The following is a 23234-nucleotide window of genomic DNA, read 5'->3' as shown; positions in this document are numbered from 1 at the left end:
CCAAGAGGGAATTTTGTATGTCTTCTTTGGTTAGAGTGAGGGCAAAAATTGTGCATAGCCTTGCATACCCTGTTCATCAAACAAGCACATTGTTCATCAGACATTGCAATTTACATTGCGCACACACATCATTTTGCTCTGTTAATTATTGTAATTGCTAATCAACAACTCTTTATCTACAAGTCGTGATGCTATCGTGCATGTTGGCCAAGATCTGTATGAGTTACAGTCTGACAAATGCCTGTTGGTAGCGACCCCAATAACCAGACACGCTTTCCTTCCTTTCTTATCTTCTCAGCAACCATTTATCTGAAATGTTGCAGAATGCAGAACTCTTGCCTAGAGTACTTGACAGCAACTTGGGTTCATTACTCATACAACCATGCCCTCACTAGGACATGTACGAAGTGTCGCTTGAAAGAACTAGCCATTCAGCAAAGAAGACAACTGAAACCAATAAAGAAGCACTAACGTGCTAAGTCCTTGGCTGCTAGCCTAGGTTACGGAAAAGCTTTTGCACACATACTGACACTTAATTACAAGCAAACACGCACAAGCATCTGCAATATCTAGTTGATGTGAAACCATTGGGGTGGGGTAATAGTCAAGTAAGTATATTAGTTTTTGGCAGTCGCTTATTTGGTTTCTGGACAAGTGAAAGAAAGACAAGTGAAAGAAAACAAACATTTCAAATTATCTATTCAGGCAAAGGCATTAGAGTTACAAGAATTTTGTGCTAAACATATGAGCAGTGACAACTACAGAAACAACAAACTTACACCTCTTTGTGACAAATGTGTTTACTGATTGAATATAGAGGCACTTCGGATTTAATGACTCAGTTTTGCGGATATTGAATGTTGTTAAATCTGAGGCTCACTTTATATGCTGAAAGCAATAGACATTGGGCAGCTAAACAGGGAACATTAGTATTAATTAATTAATTAATCAGAATCAATTTCTTAATGTTATTTCTAATACATAGTCCAGGTTTGTCTAATTTTTGGTTTTATGAATTTCTCATTTTGGTATTATGCATCAATTCTTGTTGGCATTTGGTTTTAAAGTGTTTTGTCACAGCTGAGTATGGATTAAAGATTTTTCATTCAGTTTTCTGCATTTTTCAATGATCATATGGCTGACATCATAGGCCATAACCTTTTACATGTTGACTGACAATCGAATAGCCGCAGGAATGTTCAGAGTGTTGTGTTAGGATGTTCCAACTTCAGTTAGACATAAACTGTAAAGCAGACAGATTATCCAACATGGAATAGATCAGAAACACCTTTTGACCACAATGTTTGTGTCTATGTCATGTCTTGACTCATTTGAGGTATGTTTTGGGCAAATGCATTTATAGCTGCTCATTAGTAATTTACCTTTGCTCTTCTATGGATAGCATTCTTTGTTAACTTGTTGATATTGATAAAGCTAAAAGAGATAACAATGATATAATGAACTTCTTTTGAAGTGGCAAATGAAATTTTACTGAAATTGTTCAATTGTTAATAGAGTTATTTGTAGTGCTTTGTATGCTTATTTCACATTTTCTACTTGGATGTGGAAGTTTTGCACTTGAAACCTTTACTACAGACTGCGCATACTGTACTGTTTAATGTCTTTCAAGTAATATTCTTTTCAAGAATTTTACCCTAGACATAGGATGATAAAAATAGTTTTTTGGCCTCAAAAGTTGCCATATTTTCAGGTTTTTGCCTTTGTGCATGTCGCACGAAACATTTTCAAAAATGGCCACTAGACGAAGTCCGCAGCTCGAGATGGCAAAGAAGTGAGCGACTTCTCTTCTCAACTACGGTTTTCACTTTCAAACCAAAATGCCAGTACCACTTCTTGTGCAATATACTGCTTCTGTAGAGGGTCAACTGGCAGAAAACGTTTGCCACAATATTATGCTGAGCGTTGTTTAACTGTTCAGAGAATTGAATCAGCATGATAGAATAATTAAACAAGTAATTAAATTGAAAAATGACTAATATTGCACATCAAGACCTTTAGAAATTATATGGATTAGAAACTAGTTTCTTGTAAAGATGTAGGTTATTGGTCATTCGGTACTTATTGTTAGCCTAACTACTAGCAAGTGATAGTGTCTGTTGAGTACATTGCAGAGTCTGAAGGCTACGCATCATAAGGTGTTAATCATAATGATGGTGAAGACAAGACATTTGAAACATGGTCACAGTTTTAATTAACAAGTAGTCAGTTAGCTTATTTAGTAGCTGTCTGTAGAAGATAATGGCAAGGCAGTTTTGGAGATCAATGCTTATATTAACTAAATATTTTCTTTGTAGTTTCTGTGACCTTTTACTAACAGGCACTTGACTAATATCTGATGGCTTTGAGTATATTTTGATATACAGGCAAAGACAAACATCTGAAATTTGCAATATTATGGATATTGCAATAGCTTCTGCCTAGAGTGCCCCACTGATCATCCTCCTAGGAGGAGAAAGATCGGCTAGAGACATTCGCCACTCAAAAAACTACCAAACCTCTATTCTCCGATCAGGATCTTACACGTTTTATTAATGATTGTGTATCCACGATAACTATTGATAACGATGGACGTTGCTATTGGCTCTCTGCTAATATAATTTGTAACTGACTAGTTAATCTCTCATGTCGTCTTATATCACATTTCGTTAGAATGTGAGCTACACCTGCATGTCATCTTCCTTTTCTTACTTTGAGGACTAGTCAGACCAGGCAAGACAATTTCTAGTCACTGAGGGTATTGTACATTGCACGCATTGAACGAGTAGATCATCTACAAAGCATGGTATTTACACTCAATGCAAAGCTATGATTTGCATAGGTTGCGGTCAATTTTTGGTTGACTGGTTGACCTCTGTGGTAAGCTTTGAAGTCTAGCGACTTTTGAACGAGAGACAGAGAACTAGAAGAACTGGAAAGAGTCGACCTATTGTTTGTAGACTTGGATGCCACGTGTCGAGACTACTGGCACTTGTGTCAGAGCAAAATTACATTAGCAAAGAGCCAATAGCAACGTACATTCTTATTGAGGATGCACAAATATTGAACGGCACTCTGATTGGAAGATAGAACATCAGCAGTTTGTTGAGTGGCGAATGTCTCTACTTGGTCTTTCTCCTCCTGGGGGAGACGACCTGCTAGACACTCAAGCCTACTTTCTGATGATGTACACAAGAGAAATGCTTTGCATGCAAAGTTGAGGGTGAGTGAATGAGTGAAAGACTTAGGGCGCGTTTCCACTACTCCTAAACTGGTTTAGCAAGTGGTTTAAGCTAACTGGTTTAAGGATTGACCTGTTTCCACATGCGCTAAACTAGTTATATTCTAAACCTAAATCGATTTCTTCAACCCGTTTTGTATTAGGTTTCGCAAAGTGGTTTAGGTTTAACTGTCATGTGACAATATCACGCTTGTGTTAGATGGCTTCTGACAACGCCATTTTGACTGGGATGGGATTGCCTTAAAGATGTAAGGGTCGTTAACTAAATGGAAGAAATCAGCAGCTACAGAGAGAGAGAAGACGTGTCCTTGGTCATTGTCATGCAAATTCCTACTAGCAGATGCTGAATCAGTGACAACCAACAGTTGCTCTGACTCGGCGACAGAGCAGCCCAACACTTCAAAATAAAGCGTTCCTAGACAGATGTTTTGCACACCCCGGATGTGCAAGTTCCCAGTGGAAACAGTTGCTTTCTTGAACTGGTTAGTTTCTAAACGCGTTTAAGCTAAACTATGTTAAGGTGCAGCTAGTGGAAAACGGCCTAAGTGATGTCATTTGCCTATTAATATGCTTGAGTTGTTTGTATCGTAAACGTAGATTGTGAGGGATGCTGCTGTTCTTGCTTTGCGTGTTTTCTGCTTTGTTTCAACAGATAGTACTGTATCTATCATGACTTTGATCGACTACTATCGTTAGTGCATTTGAACACAACCTTTATTAGTAAGAAATTTTGTTGTAGCATTATTGCAACAGGGGTGTTACCAAATGATATACAATTACTTTTGATTGTACACTTGTTGCCACTGTAAGCTATGAGAAATGAGATTTGTAAAAGTCACATCACTGAGCGAGTGGCGAGCTCAAAGACACTCAAGCGCTTCCAGCCCATATGGTTATGTAGCTAGGTATATGTTTGTCATATGTCTGTTTAATAATGTGTCATATGCTTCCAGTCAAGAATGGTCTAGTTACAGCGCAATAGTTGCTTTTGGTCATATAACAGACAATGGATGAACAGCCAATGGCAAACTGCCAACGTTCATGAGGACTTTTCACTGAACAGTCTAATTCATGTTTGCAACTCATAGGGTCTTCTTGGGAGTGAACAATTAAACAGGCATTGTTTGAATTTATGTGCTTGCTTCTTGGCTTTGAGCATTGGCATCCAGTCACGCATAGAATAATATTTCCTATCCAAAGATGAAACATGTTTGCAGTGTTAAGTGCCTCGGATAATGCCAATTCTAGAGTTGACTAAGGTTTAGTTACTATCGTATGCACTTGCTGTGTATCACAACATATGATCACGTTCTGCATCTTGGTTATATGGAAGGAGAGTGTGACGACGTGTCACTGTAGTGAACAGTGTTCAAGAGCAAGAGATGGTCTACGAGGATGTGAATGCAAAGTTGCTTGTGTGAATTTTTGTGGGTGTGTGATTGGAATTTGCAAGAATTGAGGAGCAGTGGTTTGTTGGCTAACTGCCATCTCAATATGCCAATAATGTTACATGATCTCATTGCTAGGATGGTAATGGAGAATGTGCTGAAGAGCAGGGACGTTAGGAAATGGTCCACCTATCGAAAGAACGATCTCCTACAGAAGCAGAAATAATGACAAGCAACAATACAACACAACACCAGTTATGGACACAATGGCAGTCAGTAGTTAATGTGGTGACACAAGGATGGTGGGTATCCTAAACTGTACCTGTTCTACTATCCTGTTTTTCTGTGAGATCAATGGTTGACAGTGGACTAGCTGGATTAATAGTTCGAGCAATGTATTGAAGGTCTTGCTGTAATATCACTGTCTGACAGTGACTTGGCTCTTTCTCTTTCATTCGCTTTTCATAATCTAATGTATAACCTCAGTTATAAGATGGTAGTGTTTGCTTTCCTTCAACTTTATAGTCCAGTGGAAATATTTGTTTTACGTGTACTTGCAGTGAAATCTCTGTTCTCTGGCTGTTTTCGTCTTAGCCTGTTCCAGATTTATATGCTCAATGGAGGTTGACGGGAAATGTGAACTGACTCACCCAAATGACATTCTTTTCAAAGTTTCCAAGTCCGGGGATGATTGAAGTCATGCTGCTGCCCCTTCTCCATCGCTTCGTTGAGCATTGCTGCTGCTTGTCTTGTCTACATCCTTTTTTAATCTTTCAGTAGCCTAAACTTGTTATACAGGGTGCTTTCTTTGCAGGTGTTTTCTAAGATTTGAGGTATTGTAAGTTTTTTAGCTTGTCCCATTTCTCAAAATGCTTTCTGGGCATATTTACACGATGCCTTACTGTTGTCTACTACTGAGGCTGCAAAATAGGACCAAATGCCGCTGGCACGAGTTGCCGTGATAGAACTGCATCCATTAACCCTTGAGGTGCCAGACTCACACACGAGGTATCGGCAAGTGAAATTTTGTCAATACCGATACTGTACTACTGTCCAACTCCATATTAGCATTGATACCAATACAGTCACATGTTACTTATCCGACGTTCACTTATCCGACAAGCCAGTTATCCAACAGGTCAAGCTTGTCACGTGGGTGATCACGTGGCTGGTCAGCTGCGCACGTGTATGTACATGTGCATCCACGTGCATGTCAATTGTTTCTTGAAACAAGTTTAAGAGTGAGTTTAAGCATTTCTTCTCATTGTACTCTACATTCATCTTCATCTACATTGATTCTACATCTACATTCAGTATACCTAATGTCGAAAAACTGCCTTATAATATGAACAATAGTTGAGTTCGTAACAGCTTCAGTTGTCCAACATTTTCACTTATCCAACAGGGGCCCGGTCCCAAGGAGGTCAGATAAGTGACATGCGACTGTACCAGTATTGGTGGAACACTGCTTCTAATATAACGTATATGTGAATCGTACCACTTTGGTAAAGTATAGAAAGAGTGAGATCTTTGTTTTTGTGAGAATGTACAAATATACAGTGGTCCTTCTAAGATTCTTTATTTGATGAACTTAAAAACTGTATACAGAATATAAGATGGATTCCAAGGCTTCTATGTCTGGACTGTGCCCCTTTAATAAACATACATGTCTGCAATGGCCAATGTGAAAGCAACCTTTTCTTGCTCACTAAAGTTTATGAGAACCTACCATTGGAATAATAGAACAACATCTATGTCGTGTATGTTTGAATCTCATTGTCTGACGGTATGTAAAACAGACAGTTTAGCAGTGTTCCAGAATTTTGTGGTATGTGAAATGACATTCACTTTGTAAATGTCTTGAGTAGAGCACTGGGAAGCAAATTGTCGTCTAAATTTGTACTTTGCGTCAAGCTTGAGCAGATACTAGTAGTTACTTCAGTGTAAGTGAGGGTGAAAACACTGCTTTAGTTACTACAGTAGTTTAATTATTTAGAAAATTGTTTTGAATATGACTGTTGTTGTTATAGTTCTGGTTTTGTACTACAGTATTTGCATGCTTTCTTTTCATTTTGTAGGCATTTATCAGCATCTCGTGATGTTGGTGGCTTCAGAACTATGCATGATATCTTGGCGTCACATTCTAATAAATCAAGCGATGATGACAAAGATGAAGGTCAGGAGTTTTATGCTGGTGGATCAGAGCATGCCAGTGGAACTGTAATAACTGGACCACCTAAGAAGGCTCCAACTGCAAGAGAGCTGGCTGAGGCTGTGTTTGAAGCTGGAAAGAGGTGAGTGGATGTGTATATGTACATGTTTCGGTTTTTTAAAGTAATGGACTGTATTTTAAAGGGGAACTCTCACCAAATACTAAAACTTGCTGAAAGAAAGATACAAGGCTTAGCATCTTCCTGCAGGAAGTTTACGGTCTAGCCAGCCACAGAAACAGAGAATGGGCCGCCAGTTGTTCAGACATGTCCCTATATGTAGTACGAAGAGGTACTCTCTGTCGTCGTTTGGAAGTAAATCTTTTAGGTTTAACCATGCCAAGTGCTCGTAACGCACTAAAAAGGCAGCGAGACATGATCTATAAACTTATCTAAGAAGGGTCTCCTTTTGAGGTTCTATGGTTGTATTGACACAGTCAATACTTGCATGATAAGTTTGGGTTCCCAGTTTGGTTTAGTCAATAAATCACAACTTGCCACTATATGTCTCACAATCCTTACCTTGAGAAGTGCACAGGTATTTGTCTTTCTTGCTAACCAGCAGTCAGAGCCACTCTGACAGCATAGACATGTAATAAACACGCCCACACAGGTAATTTCAATGCTTTATTTTTGGTACACGTCTTCAGTAAATGGGTGCAAAGGATTGTTATGAAGTGACGGCTTTCATCTAAGAGATAGTTGATTTTGGTGAGAGTTTCGCTTTTGTCACAGTTGTGTAATGATTACAAAGCAATGCTACAGTTTTGTACTACACTGTTTATTAAGCAAGGTTCTCAAGTTGGCAGGGCAACCTGTACGGGTACACTAGTGAAGAAATGTTTATTTTCAGGTTAGCAAGTATTAAAAGGGTAACTGACATGAAAAAAAATTATTTTTATTTTTGCATTATTTGTTTCCCCTGACTGCATGTACACTAAAACAATTTTAATTTAATTTTTGGTGCATTCCCCGTTGAGATATTGACGTGCAACGTAGTAGGCAGAGCTTAATTGTGACATCACACAAGGAACTCTTCGGTAATACCCTATCTATTACAATAGATGCATGTCACGAATACTGGCAGAAGAAGGCGATAGATAGTCTAGATCCAGAGATGCACAGTGACGACGACGGCAGCTTGCTGTTGCTGTACAGCTGGTCATCCAGTGAAGCCAGCAGCCGTACGTCGTCCGTTGCACTATAGGAAGTGAAGACAGTGCTAGCTCAACAGCCGCTCATGACGCTGACCAACCTGAAGAGAAACGCCTCTTATCCCCTATAATTTTGAACCTAGTGACATGGAGGACAAGTACAACGAGTCTGATCCTAAGATTTACGTGAAAGGCTAGATGATTTGTCATGGTAAGGCAGAACAAGAAATGATCGAGGCATGCTCGAGTGAAGCTTTCATCTTCGTCAATAGTTATACAGGTGCTCTTGTGGAAACTGCGCACTAATGAACACTGGCCGGGAATCCGTATGCTGTCAGGAGATTCCAGAAGTTGGCTAACCAGGAAAATAAATGATGTTGCCTGCCTGATGTAGATCCAGGTCTCAGATGCATTCTAGAGCATCCTGGTTTCTCTTCCGTGTGCCTCGACGTTTGGGTGCTTCAGACCACCTACTATCAATATCGTCAGGAGCATGGAGCTGAAGATGATGGTCCAATACATGAGTAAGGCTACAACCACTTTCCTAGAAATAAGCCTGTCTTGAATGCATGAAATTTACTATATTTTGTGTGTGCAATCATGACTTTTGTAGTTGTGTATGTGTAGGAGGTACCGTTATACAGCCTATCGTCAATTTACAAGGCTGTGTTGGGAATGGCTAGAAAGGAGCATTAGAGTGGTGCTGCCATCCTGTTCTGTAGCTAAGATTAGAGAAAGCTTTCCTTCTGAGACTGAAACCTATACTGGGTTTCGTCTTCTTCACTTATGACTGCTGACAATATGCTGAAAGGGTGGTGTTTTAATAAGTTATTGTGAATCAACTCCGATGCTTCATGATGGCGTCTGATTTATCTGGGTGGTCAAAGCTGCTGCTAAGTGGTAGTGGTACCTGATCCATTTCAACCATCGTGGTCTGATCAGCCATGTACTGAAAGACCCGAGCAAAGAGTTCATCAACATAACCTAAGCTATAGTCTATAATTATAAATAGTTAGTTTACAAGTCAGCATGCAATTTCTTTCCATAACTGTTGTTTACCAAGAGTTTTCTAACAATATGCCCTCCTTTCTTATACTTGGAATACTGAACGGAGTATCTTAGTTTCCCTCTCTTAGTACTTGCGTGTGCTCTTGAACTATTTCATTATAATGCAGTGCCGCCAGGTATAGTCTGCGACAGCAAATGTACTGTGAGATGCCATTATTTGTATATGAAAACACAAACATGATACCTTGATACCATTCCTGAATATGAGAATCCAGTGGATTTTGGCGCAAAATGTATTATCACACTATGAAATGCCTCTAAGCATGAAGTTTGATGGGATGTTGATATGTGGGCAATATCATTACAAAAAGATTTATTTTGAATGATAGCAGTAATCTTCTCACTGACCTTTGTATCTAAATTGCCAAATGGTCATTAGTAGTCAAAGACATTGGACACTATATCAGCACTCACCTGGCTTGAACTACATTTTCTTTCTTGATCGACCAGTCAATAGCCCATGGCTACATGAAGGGTAAATCTCTCCATGTCCATGAGGAATATTATGTATATGGTTGTTCAGTGATATCCACTTGGCTTTGATGTCATCTCCATTACCACTTGGTGTTGAGACTGCACACCAAGACAAGTGGTTCACTAAGCTCTCTGTCCACTGTCCCACAAGTTCACAGTCTTTCAGTTTTGCTACTGCCTCAGCCTTTTTGCGAAAAGCTAAAACAAAAGCACCATGGCTAAGCGCAGAATAGTCGAAATTGGGTTTAGCCTTTACATTTAGCAATGTGCCAAGCATCATAGCGGTGATGTGTCATTGGCAGGTTTTCATGAACCCACTTTGATATTTGCCTGTGTCTGTCGGTGACCAGGACTCCTACTTCCAGTTGCTTCTGGTGTAGAGAATCAATTGCTTTCACCAGATTTTCTAGTTCCATATGATAGCTGCTTTTAGCTTCATTACTCTATGGCCATTAAAACTCTCAAGACAATGAACGCAATACTGATAAAGTCAACATACCTGAACCAACTGAATGTCAATTACTTTATGCTGTTCTATCTTTTATTGTTTAAGGTGCGCTAGTTACTGCACATGTTGCTCTTCTGTAGAAAAGCATCACTTCTAGAGACCACAGAAACTTTTATAGACAATTGTTTCAAATGTGATAAAAACTATTTATGCGGTTGAGGACTTTCAGGATATTACGCAGATGCCAATAGTCAACCTCTGACCTGGAATTATGTTTTTAGTAATGTATAGCTAGCGGAAGTGCATTGGTACAGCACTGTATATTAAATGTCAGCTGTTGGTGTAAGTCGGCTGGTTTCTTTTGGAACCTTGTGATGTAATAGAAACTGTAGTACAGAAATTATGATGTAATGAGAAACTATACTACAAGTGTATACACAAGTACAAAGCTGAGTATCCTAGATCAGATATGCAATTGCTAGACTATCTGAGTGTTAGATCTTTTCATAGCTGTGTATTGTTAACCGTGTGCAGCACTGTGTACTCTACAATGTCTTCGACCGTTGTTGAAGACACCGGCTGGTACCGATACCGGTAGTGTTGATCATCCACGAGGTATCGGAAGGTCCACCAACAAAAATTCGTAATTAAGTTGTATTTGCCATTGTACGAATAGTCGTGAAAAGTTACGTCTCTTTCAGAAGTTATTTGGAATACTCGGTCTATTCAAATCTAGATCAGAGATGCAAAATGATAACGTTTGGCATCTTGTTCATGAACACTGGGAATTGGGACCAATAGGTTACTACGATCGAGCATGATACAAGAAGTACACTCGACCTAGGACTAGCAAGCAAGTGACGAGCACTATTAGGAGTAATTAAGTACGCATGTATCGCTGCACATGAGTGTGACCGTGCACGAATGTTCGAATGCCAGCAATTGCCAGTGTCTGCAAAGCAATAGATTAGAAATATATATTGCTGTGTATACAATTAGTATGCACAATATGGTACCTCACAGGTACTACTAACTAATTCTTCATTATTCAGACTGATTTCTGACGAAACGGATAGACTTGATTCTGGCTCACCTATGTCACAAAAAATCAGTCGGCTGACTGAGCAACTGCAGCTAGAAATCTGATGATAAACTTTTCATTGTCAGAGACACGAAAAAATTTCAGGCAATTGTCGAAAACTAGAGCTGCTTTCCAAGTGCCAACAACTGGATTAAACCATGCAGAAGCACTCATTAGAGCCATCACTGTATGACAAGATAAATGGTTGCTGCATCTTTCTAGGTGTTATTCGATGCAATTGCATCAGATGTGGGATATCATTGATTATTCTACAAGCAATTTACCAACCCAGCTAATATACGATACCTTGAAGACTTACGTACTGAATCTAACCAAATATTTGTGAAGTCTTCCGAAGCACTGTGTGATGATTTTCAAAACAAATTAAAATTAGAAATTAAAAACAAAACAAATAATGCTTTTCTCAGACAATTTTCTAGGCACAATATCAGACATTTACTCTCAATACAACTCTTTGTTAGACGAGAATGGTATTGTTATTTAATGCTGATCACAGTACTGTAAAATTGAAGCTATGTTGTGTGGGGTTTCGCGGCATACTTCCTGTAAGCGAGTTTCAGGATCTGATGCAGCTAGCTGTCTGCACAAACATCAGACGCCACACATCGTCATTTGACATTACCATGCAAGGAATGTCCTTCAGCAGAGACGACTGTTTACCCGCAGAATCTTGGAATTGACGATGGATCGACTGCTGTTCAGGACCGTGACAGAAATTACAGTCATGGTACATGTTGTGCATGACCATTGTGTGCCCCAGGAGTAAGTGATACATGCATGTGCATGCAACAGTGAATATATTCAAGGACATTTGCTGTAAAAGACGAATAAACTTCTAGGCCACCCTTCAAAGACAGTCATTCAGGTTACCCAATCCCAAAACAAAGAATTTTTGGTGCGGCCTAGTGAAACAAAGATATGTTATTGTGTAGGGCTGTGGCATTCTTCCTTTTTATCTAGACTACATAGATATGTCAGAGACATGAAGATCTGGCAAACTGTTTGAACTGTGGCAACATCTAGTCTTAACACCTTTCGATAGCTGTGTAAGCAAAGACACTTTTTGATGCCTGAGTTGTGTACGTCTTTGAGTTTGTGCAGTGATCTTTGGTGAAAAACTTGGTCTTTACCAGAGGTGTACAATCAAAACTTGGTCTTTGCCAGAGGTGTACATGCAACCAATGTCCATTCCATCTGTGCTTATTCATATTTGCTGTTCTACTGGATAGAAAGTACAATTTTACCTTCACGTAGGAGATTATGTTTTCATAGGCTGTTTGTTTGTTAGCAGGATTGCTTAGAAATGACTGGATAGATTTTGATGAAATTCGGTGGGATGATAGCACTTTGATAGAGGACAGTTTTTTATTGGTTTTAGGGATTCATCTTGATCCGGTTTCCTTCTTAAGGGTCGACTCAGTATATGAAACGTTCATTCAATTCTCTGTTTTGGTCTTGGAAATTTGATTATAAGAAAATGGTCTGCAATAAACTGCTAAATCAATTTCTTGAGTAAAATAGAAAATTGAAAATTAAATATTGAATACACATTGCCAGGAACAATTTTTGTTTTTGATTAAAATTGAAAAATTACTAACAGTCGGGACAGCATAAATTAATCACATTTTGCTAATTCAATTTAGTTCATTAGGCTGGCAATCTGTGGTGTAACCAGTAACACATATAATTTTAATTATATTAAATTGCTGAAATTAGGTGTCTAGAGAAGTGTTGGCTTTAGTTTGCATTTAATACATGATGGATTTGAACGATGTCAAATTGCTATAGCAAGAGTGTGTGATTGACGAGACAAGACAATAGATCAATTGAACAAGAATTCTTTCCATGCTTGTTCTGTTGGGTATCTATTAATTAATATATCAGTGTACGTGTTAGTTACACCTGTGTTACAACCCTAATCGCACAAGTACAGGTGCAAGTGTACAATTGACGAACTAAAGACGCCATATCAACTGAACAAGAATTTGCTTCCATAGAGAATCCTAGATAGTTACTGCATAGTTATTGACCGCTATTTTGTCAGTGTTATTTGAGCAGTTTGTCTGTCAATTGTCACCTAGAGTTTGCCTAAGGTAACAGTGTATATATACCCTAATGTAAAAGAGTATACCCTAATGTAAAAAGTGTATGTTATGTGCAACCTTGGATATGGGCAAACCTTGGATGTCTAGTTTTTCCAAGTAATTATAGGATTAGGGTTAGGATTAGGGTTAGGATTAGTGTTATGGGTTAGGGTTATTGTTAGAGTTAGGTATGCATGGATTGTGCCAGGCTATCCATGGATTATGCCAGGCTATTCGTGGATTGTCCAAATCCATGCTTTGCACACAACATGTATGTCAAAGTGTATACCACTATGTAATTTGACACTAATCTCCCTCCAAGAGTGCAAATATGTTACAGAGGCACCAAGAAGGGGTCGCAAAGGTGCCTTACCCAATGGGAAGTAAACTATTTTCAATTTTTATTTTAAAATGAAAATGAAAATGAATGCAAAACACTACTTGTTGTTTTCAAATACTCATTGTTTTAGAATTTGATTAATTGACAGTGAAAACCAAATTTAATATGTAGTAATCAAATATCAATTTTCAATTTAAATAAAAAATTGAATAGACATTCTATACACACATAGGGTCAGCTCTACTTGAAACTTTTTTTGATGCAACAGTGAGATGACTCCCAATTTTGCTTCTGTACACTTGTGTCTTTCTGTGCAGACTGGATTTGTTTGTCCTTTGTCGTGGAGCTCCTCTCTGATACAATCGCATGTTTGGCAACAGTACTGCACTTACACTGAGGCAGATGCCAATGAGCATTTGTAGTGCAATTTATTTGCAAGAGAGAGCTTCCACAGCACAGCTTTTCCGTTACAGTACAAGACACTGAGCGCCTTGACAGGGGTTTTCACTCTTTGAGTGCTGTCTATAGTTCTTTGTATGTTTTGCAAGGAATTTGTTAGTCAACAAGTTTAGACTCAATAGCATGCAGGTCTTGGCATTCTTCGTGAGATTTGTTATGTTTATCTCTATGGGCCTGTATGGAATGGGGTCAACACACGTCATATCAAAATTATCTAGCAACCGGCGTGTCTTTTATTTTTGTTTTATTATTTGTATTAATAGCCTCACTGCTTTCAGATTTGACAGGACATAATGGTTGCTTGCTAAGTTATTAAGAGTAAGGCATGAATAGATTGGATAGAACTGATATACTGTATAACTGCTTTTACCGCTGCGCCGCTTTGCCGTTGTCCTCTCATAACTGTCATATTGCAGTCATATTCGACAGGAATAAGCGCTGTACTTTTGAGGCTGCATGTCCAGTCTCTGATTGCACAATTGATCGCCAACAAGGCATACTTTGAGGCACGGCCAGGTAGTCAAGTCACAACATAAAGGTAAAAGCTATCACTGTTGTTTCTTCATCTTTTGTATACTGATGTACAATACAGTATTTTATTTGCAAGCTAGCAATCACGTGTTTCATAGATTTGTTTGTGATGTTCCTTTTCTTGTTTCCTGGTGAAGCTTACATGTGGAGTTATTAAGCGCCTGCCTCAAATTAGCACTAAATTCCAATAAGCACCTTCCTTCAAAGTCCACAAAATAAGCTCCACGGCGGTAAAGTGGTTATATGGTACTAAATGTTACTGCAGGTTGATTACTCATACTAGAGCCACCAGGAAATGTTACTATGGTACTTCCTTTTATGTTAATTAGGGTACTTCTTTGGCTTATCCAGGCAAGATTGATCACTTTTGTTTTGATGTGAGAAGAAAGTGTACAATTCTTCTATATCACATTATTACAAATGCAGTTTCTACATTACATTGATATGAATGGGTCATAATAGTTGTTTGGCATTATCGGCTAGCAACTTTTTGCTGAGAATGTTGTGGTATGTCATGGCATAGCTTAGCTGCTCTAATTTGCAGCAGTAGATAGAGTTTATGGTCAGCTCAATGTCATGTTTGAAATGAATCTTTTATAGGCAAGGTGCTAAGTCTGTTGATGAGGAAAGTGCAAGCAGACCAAAACAACCACAAAAGTTTAGAGGAACTGGTAAACATTGACTTTATGGTTTTAGATGTTGGGTTTATTATTAAATGTATTGTTTAGGATACAGGTTAGGGGAAACTGCTGGAAACTCGGAGAAAATTGCAGATGATACAGTTGAAGCTCTGCCAGAAGTATGTAGCTTTAATTCATTCAAACACACATTGACAAAGAAATGACAATTGTACTGACAGGCTATCTATGAGGCAGATAAGACGATTTTATAAGAACAGGCTTGAGGCAAACAACTTGCAGATGGACTGACAAGTGCAGATGCATAGATAGGCATGTTTTCATGTTGCTCAGACATCCTGATAGGTAGGCATGTTTGGTAAGTAAGTCTCTTTTATTTTTGATCCTACACAGGTTGCACGAACAGCTTTGACTTAGCTAGTTGCTGTGTTCAACAGGAATGCAGTCAAAGTTCAAGTTTTCTTGGGAAGATCAATAAATAGATACACGCATGCATACTTGCATTTGTGCTTATATAATTGCTATTTGGAATTTCACGTAAGAGACACCTAGAGGTTGTTTTAGGGGTCATTTAAAATTATCTACAGTTTCACAAGCGTACAAAAGCGCACACTAGAAAAGAAGGGGTAATGACATCTGCATGCTTTAGAAAATGTCGATTGATAGCAAATGGATGAAGAGCATCTTCACCGTCCAATTTCTGTTTCATGACTGGAAGACGTCAAGTGTTTAGTGGTGTTCACATGCTACTTTACTCACTAGCCTTGTCATCGCTGCATTAAGGATTGAGTATCCAGAAAAGTCGAGAAGCACAGCGAGACTGGTCATGAGGCTAGCTACTCACCCATATACGGAGCTTGCAAAGTCTAGTGATCCACACAGCGTATTATGAATTTGTTTTATATTAGAACAACGTCATCAGATCATAAAATGCCCAGGTGCCTCTACCACAACTTTCTCAATGTTTCATCTTTGTCCATGTTTTAATGACAAGAAACTTCCTCTTGTCATCATCAGAGATTGAGGGTCAACTAACTGATTAACTTAACCTTGATAGTGAGCATTCATGACATTATCTTGGTATCCTACAACTGTAGGTGTTGTCTTTCAGTGAGACTAACTAACGCTTCAGTAGTTTAATAAATGAGTATTTTGTGGAGTTTTTAATGTTGCCATGTCCTTTTCATGCATGGTCAGTGTGTCAACATTACTGCATATGCTTTGGGGAGGGGAAGAGGGGTGTTGGATAAGCATGCATTTGTACACTCGTGAAAACGTTGATAATTTTGAACGACTTTTTGTATGTATATCCTGACACATAATGGATGAATTGACAGACAGATAATCAGGTAGGCAGGTTGCCAGATGGTTGTACTGATCCTGCTTTCATTTTTGTTTGTTTATGTTGGTCTAATCATTATTGCTGCAACCATGTCAGTCAGCTGAGTTATATTTGATTTATTAGGGAATTAATTGTGCAACTTGGTATTTAATACTTAATGGACTATTTAGCAGAGCTAAATATATGTTAATATGATGACTGTCCTCTATCAGTAAAGAGTGACAGTATACAGGAGTTTGTGATGTGCATAGTGATGTTGATATTGGCAGGATAGTGTACACAGACTGGTTAACTTGTTGTAGTCTTTTTTGTTACTTGCTTTTCTGCTATAACGCAAATAAACTTGCAGCCACTTCTCCATCAGTTCAGTCACTTTATTAGTGCTGGGCACATGTGAAATGCCTGAGTTGGAATTGAGCAATCCTAACTTGGTATCAACAGGCACAAAGGGAGAAAAAGCTGTGAGATTGTAGACCCACTTCAGCAGAACACGGATAGATGTGGATGACGGTTCGCAATCAGCTTCAGAGGTTGAGTCGCTAGTAGCATCCGGTGGTTTCCATGAGCAGGACAGTGGGGTTTAGAGAAATAGGAAGAATGTGCAGAAGTTGGCAACAACAGCTCTGTTCTTCGTAGAGCAGCAGCAGCTTCTCTCCGAACTAGTGATGAAGATGCTGCATGTGGAAAGTCACGAGCAGATAGTGCAGAGGTAGAGACCCAGCGAGTTCCAGCAGAGTGAGTCCTTGGAAGCCAACAGACTTCTTTGAAGTCAAAATGCACAAACTAGTGCAAGGAGAGGCAAGTACATCGGAGCTCTCTGGAAACTAGGACCTTGGTTGGTCAGCTTCCCAGCACACACAGACAGGTATGCTCATTGATCATTTCGACACACTGCCTAGTGTCTACGCCATATTGGAAAATGGGTGAAGAACATCCTTAACAGTGTGTTTGTTGACTTCGACGCTTTTTTGTCCGAATGTTTGAGTTTTATTCTCTGCACAGCTGGTTTGATGACTGACCAGTGGCATCTTGCATTAGAGGCTGGCCCTGCAGGTCTGAGTATAGCACAGAAACATCAGCACTGCTTGGTGATGGACCTTAGTTCTTGGCTTATGGCATGGTCTTTGTTTGCAAGCACCCTAACAGTGGGTAACCTGAGGCAAGTACCGGAGTTTGTTGCCACTTGCTAATTGCTCAAGCAGCTAGTCAATTCACCACTGCAGCATGGCTGCAAATGTCACTGGGACGAGGTGGATGCCTCCTTGTAGTCCATCTGTTTTCCTAACTAGGTGAGATCCGTATACTTCAAAGTGTTGGGATTTGGGGCACTTAGCCTCCCAGTGTCCCAAGTAAAGGCAGCAGTCCTTTGTCTGTGCGTGATGGCAACTCCAACCACCTGGGAGGGTCTGCCAGCAAGGTAGCACACGTCATCGTCCTCTCAAGGGTCAGCACTCAAGGTCTGTGCAGAAACTAAAACAATGGGACGTGCAACCACGGCACAGGAGCATGCAATTTTGCCCACACCTGTCGCTGCTGTGGCGGATAACACGCCATCCTTGCTTGTGAGTCCAAGACAGTAAATGTGACAGGGGTGCTGCAAAGGGGACAGTGGCAGTAGACTTAATGTGAGAAAGTTTTTGTTGTTGTAATCTCACCTTGATATGCTGTTGGTTGAGTGGTTATTATAGCATTTAGAGCAAGGTGTTCAGAATTGGTTGTAGGTACAACACGCTTTTATTACTTAGCATGTAAATTGTAGTCGGCAGAACAGCATTTTGATGTTGTTTCGGCACCATTGGCAGCAGAGTGTGACAGAGGTTATCTTTTCTGGACCACACAGCCATCCTTCAGTAGACATTTTGTTTCATCTGGTTTGGGTGTGGTGCACAAAAAGATGACTCTTAGCGGCTTAACTGTCTCTGCTGGCACTCGCATGCAGAAGTGTGAACAATGCAATTGTCAAGAAAATTTTCTTTAAAATACCCTTCGGTGCACACAGTTGTTGCTATGATTGAGACATTTCGATCATCTCCATACATGATCAAAATTGAGTTCAAGAACACATTTCGTCATTGTCATGTCTACCCAGAGGATTGGCATCTGTTGGTTTGCTTGTGGCAGGGCAGCTATTACTACCATATGAGGCTGCTGTTTGGATTGCAGTCATCCTTGTTTTATTTAATCAAATGGCAGACGCCATAGAGTGGATCCTCCGTGTCAAGTTCTAACATGTCATTTATTACCTGGACAATGTCTTGATATTAGCTGTCATGAGAGAGGAGGGCCAAGAAATCTTAGACACTGCTCTAATGGCACTCCAGCCTCTGGGTATAGAGTGGGCACATGAGAAGGTGGAGGGACCAACCCAACTTTTGACGTCCCAGGAATAGAGATTGACTCACTCAATCAAATAGATTCTATGTATTCCGCAGTAAAATTGGGAAGATGTTGATGGTATAGCAGTTGTACTTATGTAAGAAGTGCACACAGCACCAGATACTCTCACTGATCAGCTAAATCTGCTTCACAGCAAAGGTTGTACCAGCAGGTCGAATATTCATTAGAAGACTAATCGATTTATAGATCACCATGAGAAGGCTCAGCCATCAGGTTAACTTTCACACAAAACTCGTGCAGACATTAAGTGATGACAACGCGTCCTGCGATCTTGGCCAGGGAAGTTGTACTTCCTGACTGCTTTGTGGCAGCCAACTCTACAGATGCAGCTATTTATCGACGTGGCAGGGTTACACGGCTTTGAGGCTGTTTGGAACAGACATTGGCTCTGCGGGCTCTGGCTGGAGCAACACCAGCAAGAGTTGTTTTTGATTGCATGGAAACAACTGTTTGCTATTGTTATTGCAGCAGCTACCTGGGGTCAGAATGGAGTAGAAAATATTTACTTTTCCACTGTGACAACCATGCAGTAGTTGATATTAAAAGCTTTCAGGGACAAGCCCCTCATACACCTGGTACACTTGGTGTACTTTAAAGCAGCTAAGGGAACGTTATATTGTCTCAGTGTCTTGTATTCAGTGTGAATAATGCCTTGGCTGATGCATTGTTTTGTGGGCAGGTGGAGAAGTTCAGGGTTCTATAAATTATATTAGTGTCACTTCTAGACCCAGAACCGACACTGCTGCTGACCAATTTGAAATTACTCTGGATCAAGACGTTTGGCAATTTCAACATGCATCAGTAATCTTGTTGTCAACGTGGGTGGCTATGTTGGCAGAGTCAGACAATTTAATGCTTCTTGCCAATGCTTGGGGATATCTCCCATGCCAGCTTCGGAGTCAACTCTCTCAAGATTTGCAACGTTCAGTGCAAGGTCAGTTGGAGCCAAGACTATCTAGGTGTATTGATCTGATCTGCATCATTTTACATTCAGGCAGATTATTCCAACCTGCTCCACTTGCAGCTGGTTCTTCGCGGTATATGGATATTGCAAGACTTTTCACAAGAGGCCACTTTGATGCACAATCACATTGCCATTCCTCAAGAGTTTGAAGATGTCACTACGATGATGGCTTCCACTGGCTGGAGAGATAAGCTAATGTATTCGGCAGCATTCACAACAGCTTTCTCTGGGTCATTTGAACCTTGAATTTGTTGCAGTTTGATGAGCAAACACTCTGTGGTAAGACGTTAAGTTTAAGGAAGACTCTGTAGTGCTCCACTTATGGGTTCCAAGTCATACCCATTACATCATGACTGCAACTTATTGTCCGCCCCCACAAGAGGTTCTGTTTGCCCAGTACGTGCCCTTAAGTGGTATTGGAGAGTTTGGTGGATGGACGTTGGTCTCCCGCTCATCTGCTTCCAGTTAGGAGCATTTATTAGTTTATTAGTTTACTAGTTTTATTAGGGTGACTATTCAATCAAAAGATTGATCTACCATAGTGCCCAGATAACACACACTAAATACTACATAGACAAACATAAACTAAAACTAAGCTAGTTTACGAGCAAATGAGTTTTAAGGTTCTTTTTGAAGCACAGTAAAGTAGTGTATGTTTTAATTATAGCTGGCAAGTTGTTCCAAAGTTGACTTCCTCTATAGTGAAAAGTTCTCTTCATAAAGTTGGTTCTCGGTGTTGGCAGTAACAGACTTTTCCTGTTTCTAGTCACACGAGAACATTCTTGTTAAGAGACAGACTTTTGTTCCAATTGCGATGACTACCGGATAGTGCGGGTATGGATTCAAGTTGATACAACTTCCCTAGCTTTTACATTGGAGGGCTTTAGCCAGTTTGTGGCAAAGCGTAGCAGGGAGACCAAGTTTTCGGGGCCTCACCTTTTGTAGTTTTGGGTGTGGTATCCTAATTACCTTCCACACCTTGCGCCTCAGTTCCAGTTGGAAAAAATTGCAATATTATGTTTTGTTTCTATCAATCTGATCAAGATGACAGTAGAAACTACCAAGACCTAGCAGCAAATATGTAGTCTTCTGTAGCCAGCTCATCCTCATCTACTTCAGTGGAAAAGGTCTGAAGGCAAGTCTTTGATGTTTTGGTGCTCTTCTTATCTTACTGCATTCCGGTGGGGTAAGAAGGTGTCAACTTGTTCATAATGGACACGACAGCGTGTGCCGTGCATGCCATAATGCTGAACTTTTAGGGTTCTTGTTGTTTGTCATACTTCATAAAGCGATCCACATTTCCATGTATACAACTTCCCCTAAAAGGAATATTATGTATTATGCAACACTGCTAAGCGGTAACATGTTGGATTAGTCTTGCGTAGCAGCTCCTTCCCCTCTTGCTGTTCACTAATAGAAAAGGGGAGGGGATGGCTGCGTGAGACTAAAAGGTTTTAGTGTTGGATTTCTTCGGTTGTAAGTTTCTTGATTCCTGCAATTGTGAATGTAAAGTACTAAATGCTGTGCTGTATGCTTGCATTGCATTGCACCAATTGCAGCCTATCTAAGTGGTAATCAAATTAATTAAATTTACTAATACTTTTGCTGGGCATGCTTAATTGTCAGAGCCGCAATTCGCATTGAACAGAAATTATGTGGACAAGACTCTATATTAAAGGCTATCTTCCCAATATATGACAGCTTTGGAAAGAATTAGCTAAAGTAGTAAGTATACAGACATAGTGGCTTAACCGCAAAGATGGATGACGTAGCGGCCATTGGCAAGGTATAGCAGCCTAGGCTGAAGGCAAAGTGACTCATGCTGAAGGTGTAGCGGCCATAGGATCCTTGGTTAGAACCCTGCATTAGGGCTGCTTCCAGTGCTGGACTACCGGAGCATTTGATCTAAAGGATGGGCAGTTGGGCCTCTGACTACTTTATGGGATATGTTAAATGGATATACAAGCATTGGTGAAAGTAAAAAATAAAAGGCAACATTTTGTGCTTCATTTGGTTTGCGTCTCCTTTTCTCTCAGTGCCTCAACTTGTCAATGTGTACTGACACTTGCTTGGGAGGGTGTTTGTGGGCATCACCACAGAGCAAGCGGCAGCTAATCAGGGTACAGGTGTACCCTTGACAATCAGTGGTATTTCTGGGGACGGGGCTCTTGGTGGGTATGATGGTAGCTGCCAGGCAGCAGTGTGTTCTTTTGTGCTGTCAGGCAACAGTAGCAGGCTGCTGTCCCGCGTGCCTTGTTTTGGGTGGTGTTTAGTGTAGATCAGCCTCTGTCCCTGGAGCTGTCTTCCTCCAGTAAGCCCACTGGTGTCTATCGGTGTGTCTAGGAAAAGAATTAATGTTGGTTGGGCAAGATGCCGCATCCTAAGCACCTCAGTTTGTCTTTGATTGATTTTATTTGAGTAGTTTAAGAGTTGGAAGATTGTTGTTATAGTGTAGTACATGAGAGAAATGGTGTGGTTGCTGAGTGTGCATTAGCTTTGTCAATCTACATAACAGTGGTAAGTCATGTATGCTTAGTTTGGAGATTTCAAACATGCAAATTATTAACACTTATATCAGCTAGCGTGCTTATTGACTTTGTTGTAGTGTGCATGTTATGAAATGTTGTGTCTTTCATAGGTGAGGCGCAAACTGACTTTTTGGGCAAATGGGTTTTGTATTGATGATGGTCCTTTACGGGATGGCAGCTCAGACAAAGATCGTGCTTTTATCGAAAGCGTGACAAAAGGGTGAAGTTTGTCTTATGATGTGTGGCGTGGTGTGTGATTAGTTGGATTACACAATGACAGCGTGAGAAATAGCAGTTTGACATCAAGATTCTTACAAGTGGAATGTCTTGTATCAATGCCAGAATTGAACCGAGCATTGTTTGATTAAACATCTAAAACACCATATTCAAGGCCAGATTTAGAAATTCAACTGCAAGTTATGTGAATGAATTGTGTGATGCGTTCATCTTGATAATAGAGTATAAATAGACAACTTTGAAGGACTTCTTATTGCCATTTTTGGGATTTCCAGATTACAAAGAAGCATGTTTTGAATTAGCTGAGCTCTCTTAGACAGTTTAAAGCAGCCGCACAATCTATGTTTTTAGATGAAATGTGGTCTTGATGGCTTAGTTGTAGATGTTCTATACCATTTCACAATGTGTGCTTTGAAACATGCCGAACCATTGTCTCTATTAGAAATTATTATATAGTAACATCAGTGAACTACAGTGGCAGGACACCAATGGATTAATTTCTTTAGTTGTACTGGTGGCACAAAAGCTTTGTTGTGTGGTGAAACGTCTCTTTTCATGCAACACTCACAGCTGTCAGGACTTTCCAAAGTTGTCTGATGAAGAAATTGCCATAGTCATCAGTTTTCTTGCTT

The 23234-nt window shown here is 39.9% G+C and overlaps 1 protein-coding gene across 4 annotated transcripts in view; it reads left to right on the top strand.

Moving 5' to 3' along the window:
• Positions 1–23234, top strand: part of LOC134189537 (NSFL1 cofactor p47-like) — a 40112-nt gene that overhangs the window by 2556 nt on the left and 14322 nt on the right. For all 4 annotated transcript variants that reach the window (XR_009971506.1, XR_009971505.1, XM_062657838.1 and 1 more), the window contains exons 3-6: positions 6705–6920; positions 15097–15167; positions 15225–15295; positions 22476–22585. Coding sequence is in view for 2 of the 4 variants with exons in the window: in XM_062657838.1 (XP_062513822.1) it covers positions 6705–6920; positions 15097–15167; positions 15225–15295; positions 22476–22585 (468 nt within the window). In the remaining 2 variants the exon portion in view is untranslated. The remainder of the gene's footprint in view (positions 1–6704; positions 6921–15096; positions 15168–15224; positions 15296–22475; positions 22586–23234) is intronic.

The sequence above is a fragment of the Corticium candelabrum genome, chromosome 14 (assembly GCF_963422355.1).
Source record: "Corticium candelabrum chromosome 14, ooCorCand1.1, whole genome shotgun sequence".
Taxonomy (NCBI): Eukaryota; Metazoa; Porifera; class Homoscleromorpha; order Homosclerophorida; family Plakinidae; genus Corticium; species Corticium candelabrum.
The sequence above is the reverse complement of the archived record's forward strand: the minus strand, read 5'-3'. Positions and strand labels throughout refer to the sequence as shown.